This window comes from Amborella trichopoda, chromosome 6 (genome assembly GCF_054954075.1).
Source record: "Amborella trichopoda isolate Santa Cruz 75 chromosome 6, AtrichopodaSantaCruz75HAP2 v2.0, whole genome shotgun sequence".
Taxonomy (NCBI): Eukaryota; Viridiplantae; Streptophyta; class Magnoliopsida; order Amborellales; family Amborellaceae; genus Amborella; species Amborella trichopoda.
Genome location: NC_142341.1, coordinates 9,178,772 through 9,191,714, shown reverse-complemented (window position 1 = coordinate 9,191,714; position 12,943 = coordinate 9,178,772). Strand labels below are relative to the sequence as shown.

The 12,943-nt window shown below is 37.1% G+C and overlaps 1 protein-coding gene across 1 annotated transcript in view; it reads left to right on the top strand.

Annotated features, from left to right (window-relative positions):
- Window positions 1–6,267, top strand: part of LOC18438009 (Calmodulin-binding transcription activator protein with CG-1 and Ankyrin domain) — a 52,031-nt gene extending 45,764 nt beyond the window's left edge. The window contains exons 11-12 of the mRNA XM_020669791.2: window positions 4,862–5,155; window positions 6,045–6,267. Of these exons, the coding sequence (XP_020525450.1) occupies window positions 4,862–5,155; window positions 6,045–6,122 (372 nt within the window). The 3' untranslated portion in view covers window positions 6,123–6,267. The remainder of the gene's footprint in view (window positions 1–4,861; window positions 5,156–6,044) is intronic.
- The last annotated feature ends 6,676 nt before the right edge of the window (window positions 6,268–12,943 follow it).

Genomic DNA, 12,943 nt, shown 5'->3' with positions numbered 1-12,943 from the left:
GTTCATTGGACAATCGAAATGGCATGACAAGCCACTCAAACAAGTCATTCTTTGTCCTAAAGGCTGTTTTCCAGTTATCCCTTTCTCGAATTCAAATTTGGTGATACCCACACCTCAAATCTATTTTCAAGAACACCGAAGAACCAGCCAACATGTCTACCATGTCGCCAAGTCTCGGAATTGGAAACTGGTACTTAAGGGTAATCTTGTTTATGGCTTGGTTATCAACACACATGTGTCATGAAACATCTTTTTTAGGTGTGAGTAGTGTTGGACAGCACATGGGCTCATACTTGGTCAAATCAGTCCCTTATCAATTCATTAACTTGGCGTTGTAACTCCTCATGCCCCTTACGACTCATTCGATATGCCGGTAAATTTGGCAAACTAGATCACGGAATAAGGTCAATACAGTGTTGTATACTCCTTATTTGGCAGTAATCCAGCTGGTAATTCTTCTGGCATAAAGTCAACAAATTCATCCATTAGAGGCTTAAAGGTTTCTAGCACCATAGAACATTATTCTTAAACTCTTTTTTGCCTATCACGAAAAGTTTGCCCACTTCTTTATTAACTTCAACAAATTTTCGATATTAGAGCAAAGCCAAACCCTCTTCCTTGATGGATTTAGGTGAAACGTTTTCTCACCATGGCAATAAAACAATCTTTCACCCATCTTTCCAAAAAGTATAAGTGTTACGCTCACCATTATGGAATGTCTTGTGATCATCTTGCCATGGGCGACCCAGCAATATATGGCATGCATTCATTGGTGCAACATCACACCACACCTCATCTGTTTTATAAAAATTATTAATAGAAAATATAATAAGACAATAGGAATTAACGGGTACCTCAACTCCTCTTTTGAACCAAGCACCTTTAGTCGCAACTTATCAACAGCATCTTGACACCATGTTCTCGCAATTGCCGCTATTGATGATTAGGTGGCACACTCTCCCATCATGAGTACACCGGATGCGAAATATATTTGATCTCAGTTAGCTATCATCTTGTGGGGCTTTAGAATGAGAGAGAACCCTTTAGACCAGCAACATCTATCCTTGGTCCACAGGCACCTCCTCTCCTTATCCATCTTGACCAAACTCTTCATCATACACCAGCTCTCCAAAATCAGCAACTGCCACCTCTTCCTTTTCACCACTTTCCTCAGCTTCGGATAGATTAGCATGCCGTTGGGCAGCAGCTGATGGTCACGCTGCTGCCCTCACTTCATTACATTGGAAGCACTGTACACTAGATGCTCATTTGTCCAGGATCACAAGCAAGTGTTGTATGGTGGTACAGCCCATGATCGATCATTTGATGTCCTTTCCTTAATTGGGCCAGCAACTCTTCGGGTTGGAGGCGTCACCCTCTTGGGCTGTGGCATACCTACTCCTGGCCTCCAACTAGTACTCCTTCTTTGCCTCTCCTCAGCTAGCAATGCAGCCTGATATGTCATTTCTACTTGGGACAGATGTTGTAAGGAGAGTTCATTTTGGATTTGAAGCTGCAAACCTGTGATATACCTTGCCACTCGTTAGTCCTGTGTCTCATCCAACCTCGTGCGCAAGGACAAGCAATGGAATGCTTCCATATACTCACATATTGACTTCGATCCTTGATGCAGTTGATGGAACTGTTTATCGGTTTGTACAAGGTTTGGAGGAAGAAATTGCTCACGCAACTTTGCCATCATTTTTGCCCAAGGTCGAATCTTATTTTTCCCCTTTGGCAATTTAGCTTCCTGAACTTGATCCCACCAAATGGATGCAAGTCCCCGAAGCATATTGCAACTAATTTTACCTTCTTTGAATTTGACAAATCCTTCCATTCAAAGAATCTTTATATTGCTCAACCAATCTAAATACTTTTCTGTTGATAGAAGTCAACTTTAATACCTAAGTCGTCTTCACGTCATGCTTACCCATTCCTCCCAGTTTGGACACTTGAGTCACCATCCGTCTCATGCCTTCTTGATACCCGTTGTGAACCTATGCTTTCGCGTGAATCAGTCATCGATTATAAGCTACGTGAAGTCATCTCCATCGCTGACTCATGGTTTATCTCCAAACATGCCCTCATGGATGGAATTTTGGCTGGGGATCTTCTCGCATTCTATTGATTTCTATCTTGCAAAAGCACAGCCACTGACTCCATTAGATTGTACACGGTTTTTGCCAAACTATCGAGTTCATGACCTACATTTCTTCAGCCATGACGCCTACCACGAGCAGCCATCATAATCAATGAAGCTCACCAACCTCACTCTTATACCAAATGGTGCAAACTGGCACTGCAAAGTATAGATTCGAGGCTGATTGTGCAACAATGATCCGGCTTCCTTACTCTAGAACAAGGGAATGACGAGGAAGGGATCTTCAGCCCTAACTCTTTCCAGGCCTTCCAACTCAAGGTACTCGCAATACACAAGGATGTCCTTCCAACTCAAGGTACTTGCAGTACACAAGAATGGCCTTCCAACTCAAGGTATTCGTAATACACAAGGATGGGAAATCTCTTTCTCTCTCTACAACAACTAGAAGGAAGAATTTTTTATTTCATTAAACAAATTATCAACAAAGCTAACCAATTGTTACCACAATGTTCCATACATATAAAGCAGTTTGCTGGAACTAGAAAATGACTAAAATACCTCTAACAAAGTGTGAAATTGACTAGATTACCCCTATGTACTATTTCCCATACTTGCATGCAACGTACATGAACCCAAACTCCCGTGCATGAAACCAAACATCTAAGCATTGAAACTACAATTTTTAACTTTTGGACTCATAGAAACTTTCACACAATAATTACCTGTTTATATACCAAATTCCCTAGACCTTAACAAATCCCAAAATGACTAAAATCATCCTGGGACCCAAAACATAAAAGACAATGGCAATCACGTCCCAATGACCAAAACACTTCCAGATGCAATTGGCATCAGTCATGTGATGATGATGGTGATGATGGTGGGATAGGGTTTAGAATTTATTTTTAATATTGTTGTGGTTAAAGAGCATGGGTCCGAGTCCTGAGAGTGGCCACTTTGTGCATAAGCCAAAGGTTAGGATTGTTTCCAGCCACCCCTCCTAGGACCCCGCTTAGGCGGGACAACCTCCGGGTTATGGGTTACGGTTAAAGGCAATGATTAGTAATATTTCTTTCCTTATAGGATTAATGTGGGGTTCTTGGCTTGTTAGGATGATGAACAATCACATAGATCTCCATGAAAGTAGGATTAGAGAGAGGGGTCCTAGTTTGAAGGCATTGGTGGTGTTTCTTATTTTAAAGGGATTCCTAGAGTAATACGTTGGAAAGAGAGGGAGAGGACCTGTTTCCCTAGGTTTGTGTATCTAGGGAGAGAACTGCTAAAGTTTAGGATATAGAGAGAGAAGCACGTGAATTTGAGTAGATCTTAGATTAATGGGTTTGTGGGAGTTGCGTGGAATGGAATCTTGAATTAAAGGGAAAGGTGCATGAGGTAGAGTGAGATAGGATATTTGGATTTCATTTTGTTTTATGTTTTTATTCGTTTAAGAGATTGTCTTGTATAAAAGAGGTTGGGCGTTCGATTGTGACCTTATGTTATTTTGGATTGTAAATTATTTTATGAACGTAGAATGATCTTCTCTTGGCTTGATTTACAGCCATGCTACTTTTTTATTATGGATTTTTGTTTGTTTGAGGATCAAAATGAGGGTGGCTTTCATTTCCACCTTTTCTTCCTGCATCACTTGTACATATATACATCAAATTTACTCACAATGGAATGATCAATGAAAGCTGGATATATGCACCTTCCATCCATTGAAATTTTTAGTAGGCTTGAAATGCTTCATTTTCACATGGTTTTGGCTTCGATGGGTAAATGCCACTATCTTCACGAATGGTGGGACGTATCATGTTGAAAACTTGAGATTATGTGGCATGTTGCATCATTAAATGGATTGTAAAACTGAATTCAAGGATTTATGCTGCTTCATTGAGCTTTACCAAGCCCTTGAGTAGTCTCTTGCATGTGTTTGTTGATGCCTAAAACCAGTGTTTTAAACCCTGAATGCGGTCCCCAAGCCCAAGTCAGGTTGACTTGGCTGTGTCTTAAAAGTTTTAACATAATATACCTTGGGAACTGATCAGACTTAATTGGTTCCCGTGGTTTTCCACCAGACCTCAGCGCCATGTTAGATGCATTGGGCACGAGTCCAACAGTGGTACCTATAACCATTTCCCCTATTTGAGATTGTACAGCAAACAACCATTAAATAGAAAGTGGACATCACCATTTGTATCAACATCTCCAATAGAGATGATTTTCAAACCATTTAGAAGTCATTTTATTAAGAAAAGAACATGAAAGATAGAAATATTTACTTGAAGGGTGCAGTTAGCATGCGGATGCATCCGTAGCTGTAGAGGTAAGGTGTACCTTCGAATTTTATCATGGTATATAATTTTGATGTAAAATGTTCTTAGGATTATATCAAAATCTATTTTTATATCTAATTATAAAATTTAAAATTTCAAAAATGGTTAAAATCAAGTAGATCTATAAACATATGAAAATCTTGAAAATGGACGGTGTATATTATATGTTGTAAAATGCACTATTTCTGAGACTTAAAATCTTTTTATTTTTCATGGTCATACATCTTGATGTCGAGATGATCAATCAAAGGGTTTTTCAACATTAAAACTACCTTTTCCGATGGATTTTTGAGGTGCATCCGTAGATCTACATATAAGGTTTCAACCTTATATAAACTTTTTCCGTACTTGAAAGCACGGATCAAGTTCACCTTACCATTACTCTGATGTGTTCCTTTTTTTGTTCTCTTCTGAAATTTTGCAGGCTCATGTGAGAGGGCACCAAGTCAGAAAGAAATACAAAAAGTTATTGTGGGCTGCTGGGGTTCTAGAGAAGGCCATACTAAGGTGGCGCCGGAAAGGCGTTGGCCTTAGAGGGTTTAAGGCTGATCTGGAGTCCATTGAAGAGGAAGATGAAGAAGACATTGCAAGGCTTTTTCGTAAGGAAAAGGTGGAGTTGGGTATTGACCAGGCCCTCAAAAGAGTGCTCTCCATGGTTGATTCCCCTAGGGCACGCAGTCAATATCTTCGCATCATTGATAAGTATAGAGACGCTAAGGTAATTACCCATGATTCATAAATGATAATGCATCTCCTTTTCTTTTTCTTCTTCTCTTCGGGAAAATTCCAGTGCTTCAAACCTCTCTATAACTTGTGCATGTGCTTAAAAAAGTTGGAATCTCATACCAGTTCTTTGTCCAATTAATTTACTTTAAATGAGTACTCCTTCCCCATGCCGATATTTCGGATATCAACTGTTAAGCATACTTTCTGTAATAGGGATAAAACAATTAATCTAGAAAAAAAAAAAAACCAGTCCAGAAACCAGTTTCAAAGTTGCATGTTTTTAGAGAAATAACACAATTTATGGAGGTGTTCCAGGCATCTTTCTTTTCTTTCTTTTTTTTTTCTTTTCTCTTAAAAATTAATAATAATAGGTAGCTCAGAATCTTCTCTCTGCTGGAACAAAAAAATTATGCGCAAGAGTGCGCAAGAAAACAGGCTCCAGGCAGAGGTGTTCAGGGTGGCAGGTGCCATAATGTGATGTCTAGAGTTCGATTCTCGCCAGTTCCGAAGTTAACATTTCAAAAGAAAATTGCATAATTAACTTTCACATGCCTCAAACTAGATTGCCCTCTGGTCATGTGGAGGAAGTGAATGATCACCAATGGGCTCCTATTATTCCTAGATGAACAGGTCCAACCTGGTTTATATATGGATAGATAGATTGTGATGTATATATCGATGTTTACCATGCATGTATAGAGTGCTAGTATTTTGGTCCTCTGAAATTTGATTTGAAAATCGGCCCATAATTCTAGAAATTCAGCTATTTGAAATCTCCCTTTTTTTTTTCTTTTGCTTAATCATATGGACCCAATTTCAGCCTGAAATCCCAAATTTTCAATTGTAATCAGTCTCTGATATATCACTCACTCTTTGTGCAGACTGAATTTGGTGGATTTGCTGATGAAGGTCACATGCAAGGTGATGATGACAACATGGGGGATGATGACATGAATTAGTTAATGTAGAGGTCGATTTTTCCCTTACAGATACAAAATTTTGAAGCCATAAACCATAGAATCTGACCCATCCTTGGCTGTACAAAACAACTCTGTATCATTGCTTCTTGTGTATAATAATATGTACAGAATGTATTGTTTTTCATCTTGGTGGGGTTGTTTGGAGAAGAGATCTGCCTATTTTGTTTTCCTTTTGATGTGTCCAATAGATTTTTATTCATTTATTTCTCCTGCAAAAATGATAAAAAGATAAATAAATAGTCTTTGGCACACCATGACCCATACTAGGTCCTGAGACAAGACATATTGAAGAGATTATCGTGTAAGGGATTCCATTCTTTTGTGCTTGTCTCTCTCTCTCTCCCTCAGCTTTATCTTGATTCTCTCTCATCATGTGCCCTGTCAGAAAGCATGTTCTTGTGTTTGGTCCTTGAGTTCTTTACCCTTTGAGAAGGAAAACGTCGAGTTCTGAAACTTGGGCAGTTAATTTGAGAATCAGGGTTTCGTACTTGTTTGGTCGACACTGAAATTTTGGACTCCTCCAATGTACACCGTTCCTGGAGCCTGGCAATCCAGGGCTGAACTAACCTGGAATCACCCTAATCTCATGGTTTTTCAGTATGTTTTAAATTTTTCTTGTTAAAAATTCCCAGTCCCACTCTGGACTCTGACCAAAGGCAGACTAGGGAAAATCAAGCTTGGACCTCCGGTGAATTCAGAGCCCAAGTCCGATTCTTTTAATGCTGGTTTGCAGAAGATTCTAAAGGCATGAGATGTAGGACTGTTATTTGAATCAAATAAAAAGGTCACCAAAATTTGGATGTTGGACGTTTTTGCCCCAAATTGATAGTGATTTAAGCAAGAATTGCTGTGCTAAAGGATATTGTGACTTGGTTTCTATTAAATCTTTTTTTCAAAGTTAAGCTTGTGATTCTTTTCAGCTTCAGAGAAAAATGGGTTGTGCTTCTTTTCAACATCTCTAGAAAATATATTGAATCCGATGTTTTGAACGATGGTATCCGTCAATGGCCTAGTGACCATCGTTTCCATGGGTAGGAAGTATTTGTATTCTAGTCCTTATTTTGGGATTTTTTTTTTTCCAACCCCTGTTTTAGGTTTGGAGGTTCCTAATTCTTTATTACTACTCAGAGAGTTACCTAACAAATTCCCAGTCGGCCCGGCCCTAAAACAGTAGGGCTTGGGCCACAAATTGTGGCTCGAGGGTAGGGCTAGGACCAGGGCTGGCCCGGGTATGCCTGGCCAGCCTAGCTCTCTTTTTTTCTTCTTTTTTTCTTTTATTTTTCTTTATTTATTTTTGCTGTGTCCTGGCCCGGCCCTAGGGACAAGGGCCGGCCTATGCCACCCTTAAAATATTGCAACCTAATTTTATTTCGTCCCCTGGAAAAGTTGACGGCCACCATTCTACTAAATAATACAAAGTATGAACTGTTGTTACCTGCCAAAAGCACTTTAAAAGTATCCTTCTTTAGCAGGTTTCACAGAACGATTTCAGCATATCATTCAGTTATTTTCTACCTTAAATTCACCAAAACCAGATAAACGATCCAGATGACTCCAAGGAGTCAAAAAATTGTCAGAAGGGCAGTTAGCATGTCATGCACGTGTGCAAGCTCTTCTCTTACTTCCAGATTCAAAATCAACGGTTCGGATTGTATATCAAACCTACATGCCCACATCCAAACATCTCAGCCATCAATATCATCATGTCTATGGCCACATAATGTAATAGATCATGGCACATGCTATAGTACTATAACAATAATTGACCCTTTTGTCAAGGCTTTTTCATTTTGTCTTTTGCTATTTGAGGCTTTGTTGGTGTGTTCATGCTTTTGAGGATAGACCCAGTCTCTTTTCCTGCTTCCTCACTAAACCAAACCTTGGTTCTCTGGTTCATGAACTTGTTCTTCTTTCGTGCTTCATGAAATCAAGGGAAAAGGAATCATAATTCGCCAATTGTCCCAAGATCTAGGTTCAAAGATATAATTCTCGATCAATCAATCGAGAGATGGCAGCGGATTGGGCACCTGTGATAGTTGGGGTGGTATTGTTTGTGTTGCTTACGCCGGGACTGTTATTTCAGTTGCCAGGAGAGCATCGAGGGGTGGAGTTTGGGAGTCTGCGTACAAATGCACCTGCTATACTCATCCATGCACTCATCTTCTTTGGCATTTATGCCCTCTTGATAATTGCGGTAGGCGTCAAGATGTATTTTGGATATTAATAACGTTAATTCTCCCTCTTTGATTTCTTCTTTTTCCTTTCTTTCTTGTTCTTGCTATGGATAAGTGCTGGACAATTTTTGATGTTTTTCATTTTTCTACAAGTCAAAATATAAATTGTCTTCTTCTTCTTCTTCCTTCATTTTTTTTTTTTCCTATTCTGATTTCCAATAACCATGGGCAATTACTGTGGATTTTTTTTCCTTTATTTTTTTTTTTTCATTTTTTTGCGGTCTATATCCAAGGTTATTAGGACCAGACAGGAAGGTGGGTGGGGATGGAAACTTGTCTCACCGACCAGTTGGGTACTTTTTTTTTTCCTTTAATTATATACAAATATTTTCACATTTAGTTTATTCATCTATTTAATTTTTAATCAAAGGGGAGGAAACTTGTCACTTTTTGCTATTTTGTGTGGTGTGCATGCACTATGTATTTTTTTTTTCTAATTGTCTTATAATTAATTTTTTTGAATTTCTACAGTTCATAAGAATAGGAGATCGTTCAAATCATGTCTAAAATGGTACGCTTTTAAATTAAATTTTGTAGACTTTATGACAATTACTACGTGTGGTCTGGACTATAGATGGAAAAGATATAATTCTAGAATTGTTTGTTTTTTCTTTTCCTTTTGATTGGATCAACCAGTATGAACCAGTTCCCAGTGCAATTTCTTTCCAGTGTTCCAAGATGAACCTTGATTTGGAAGTTCAATGAAATTTTTACTGCTTTAATCTAAAAAAAAATTATTATATCTTGTAAGAGACAAGGAAGATGTCTAAGATGGATATATTTTGTTGGAATGTGTATTTGAAATACAAAATGCTGCTAATTGTAGCCCATTTTAAAAAAAAATTCTGATCTGCTGGAGAGAGAGAGAAAGAGAGAGAGAGAGAATTTAATTCAATTTCTTTCACAATTCAATTTAATTTCGTGAATTTTCCGATGATATGATTTGGTATATCTACAATAAAATGCATTGAAAAATAGGGTTAAAGCCCATAGCTAGCAAACTTGAGGCCAATGATTTAGGGGAGAACCGCAACCAAAAGTCGGTGGTCACCTTCGTCACCATTTCCCATAAGTCATTTGGGCATCTTTCCTGCCATCAACTGATATCATTATTTTATTTCCCATAGTTTTTTTAAGTCCTCCCGGTTCATTAACCTCCCCCCACCTCCTCTCTCCCTCTCGTATTATTTCCACTTGCCCTGTACGTGCTATTGTAAAATTTCGTTTGTTGTTGCCAATATGAAGTGTCTGTGTCTCGAAAACCATGGATTTGGATTGGAAATCACCGATCCCGATTGCGAATTGCCTGTGAGCAAATCAGTTCTAGGAAAGTATTGACACAGCCTTGGTCCCCCCTTAAAATCTTATAAAGTTTTTTTTATAAAAAAGTAAAAGAATAGTCTAGTTTTCTTTTTATTACTTTTTACTTTTTTACTTTTTTGGATTGTCAATTTGGACCAATTTAGATTTGTGATGCAGCAATGCGACATGCATCTATAGGGTAGACGATCCACCTTACCGACTCGGATCTCGAAACAAAGTAGTGATATTTGGCCTTTGGCCCTTGGTCTGAACTCCAAGTGTTAAGAGGGCAGTAAGCTAATCTAAGAACATGGATAAGGCCTTTGACTCATTATTGATAGCGACACATACTGGCATGATATATTCAGGGAAGGGATTGCTATATATGCATTTGTTTGTGCTTTTCTATTCACAGGGTGGCATTTAGGATATATCTCCCATTATTCCTGAACCATGTTAGTATAAATGGTTGGCAATTAGAATTCCAAATCTCATAACAATAAAAGGTATAAATAACAAAAGGAGAAGTATGCAATAACACCATTTACCTTTTGCACAAGGTGGTTAGAATAAATCTTAATATTTGGATGTGAAATTGGGTGGTTACATTTATTCCATTAACCAAGCATAAAGTTCAAAAAAACATTTTCAAATTTCATGACACACTCAAGCCATCAAATTTTACATCAGATGGTTGTAAGCAATTGTGACCTCTTTGTATAATAGGTAAATTGTCTCTTTGTATACATTCCCATAACAAATATAAGTATATTTTGCAATTCCCATTTCGGAAGAAAACAAGTCTAATAGATGCAAGGTATATGTCTCCATAGGACCAAAAGCTAAGAACTTACAGTTTATTTCCTTCCCATGGACATTGAGAGAGAGAGGTTGAACAATAACTCATAAGAGAGAGAGAGAGAGGTGGAAAAATAAATCAAAATATGGGCAAGGAATTGCTACTTGATGTTGAGAAGTAACCAAAACTTTGTATTATATATTTGGGATTGGAAAATTGTCTCATGCTGGCTGGACCGCGTGATTATATATGCGGTCCAAAAAGTATAAAGCATCTATTTTAAAGCTGGATGCAAGTAGGTGTTTAATCTAAAACAATGGAAGCTAACGGTCCAAATATTTTTTTATTATAATTATTATTTTTAATTTTAAAAATTTATTTACTTATTCATATTCATGATCTCCATATTAAATATTACATATCTTTAAAAGTTAAGTCCAAAAATCTATCTAAAAAATAGATTTATTTAAGATTCCTGTATTTCTACATATATGTGAACATGCCCGCATAGAAACGGGGTTCTTTAGGATTATAAATGAGATTTGGGATCTGACGTGTTTTTGTGGAATCTCTCTTTTTAAAAGCACAAAGTTTTGTATCTTTCCTCTCTCAGACAACACACAAGAAAGTGGCATTCATTGTGTGGACCATAGAAGGAGAGAATAAATGAATGAGGGAGTGGGGGCGAGACAACTTGTGAAGTTGCTAGGTAATGACCTAAGCACATATGCAAGTCTTCTCATTGGTGTGCCCATCTAATCTTCTCTTTTTATATTACTTCAAGATTAATTGATTAAGAGAAACAGCATCTCTCCCTTAATATATATACAGGTTGAGGTTTGTATAAGGTTGCATATTTCTATTGTAGAAGTAAGACACATTTCTAAAATTTGTTTAGAGATGTGGCTCTGGTGTCGGAAATTTCATGATGGCTTGAAAATCTATTTTCATCCCTAAATGTGAAATTTAAGATTTTAAAAATAGTGTAGATCAAATAGATGAATAAATACTTAAAATTTATAAAAATAGATGGTTCAAATAACTTGTTATATTTAGAATTGGAATTCTTTTTTTTCTTCCTGTCCGTATATCCAAAAATAGAGATGATCAATTGGAGGGTCCTCCAAAGCCGAAAGACTCTCTTCTGTAAAAAAAATTTAAAGTGTACCTTAATTTAATAATATAAAGTTACAAAAAAGAGATAAAGATAGAGATTGTGCGTCCATTGGCGTCGTGGTAGCATCCCTGTGCTAGTCATCCACCCCCCCCAACAGGATGTGGGATCCAATCTCCAAAAACCCTTTTTTTTCACTCAATCATGTGTATAAAGAGGTAATTAAAAATGGCTGACAATTTTACAAGACGTACAGATAAACCCTTGAAGAGCTCAAGGAGTATCTTCCAATGTAGTGAAATACATGAATAAATGAACTTTCATTTGTTGAATGTTCAAGAATAGCAAATATTCAAAAAGTGAAAAAAAGAAGAGAGAGCATGGAGAGTGACGATTATATTAAGAAGGGGAAGATTTCTTCAAGGAGTATCTTCCAATGTAGTGAAATACATGAACAAATGAACTTTCATTTGTTGAATGTTCAAGAATAGCAAATAATCAAGAAGTGAAAAAAGAAGACAGAGCATGGAGAGTGACGATTATCTTAAGAAGGGGAAGATTTCTTCAAGGTGTATCTTCCAATGTAGTGAAATACATGAACAAATGAACTTTTATTTGTTGAATATTCAACAATAGCAAATAATCAAGAAGTGAAAAAAGAAGAGAGAGCATGGAGAGTGATGATTATCTTAAGAAGAGGAAGATTTCTTCAAGGAGTATCTTCCAATGTAGTGAAATACATGAACAAATGAATTTGTTGAATGTTCAAGAATAGCTAATAATCAAGAAGTGAAAAAAGAAGAGAGAGCATGGAGAGTGACGATTATCTTAAGAAGGGGAAGATTATAGGAATTGGCCTCAGTTGAATTTGAATCAAAACCAATTCCACATCATATAGAGAGAGAGAGAGAGAGAGAGGAGTGGGGTAGATTTTAGGCACAAGGGGAAGATTTTGAAGGGGTTTGCCAAATGTGAAGGGATTCTGCATAAGGCTCATTTTGATGGTTGCCATGTCTCAGACTTGGTAGGAGAGAGAGAAACATAAGCAAAACAGAAAAGGGTGATATGGCGTGTTATTGGGTCTTTTTGAAAAAAAGACTAATGTGATTTTGCTGGGGGATATATATATATATATATATATTTTTTTCACTTTCTTTTTCGTGTTTTCTTTTCTTTTGACAAAGATCACTTACAAGTAGTCTTATTATAATAACTTTTGTTTCAAATAAAATAAAACTAACAAATTCAAGATCTTAAAAACCTTGATGTCATTAAACCAATTTTCTTTAAACAAAAAAAGTATTCACAATTCTTATGCTTGAGAATATAAAGACAATATAATTAAATATGA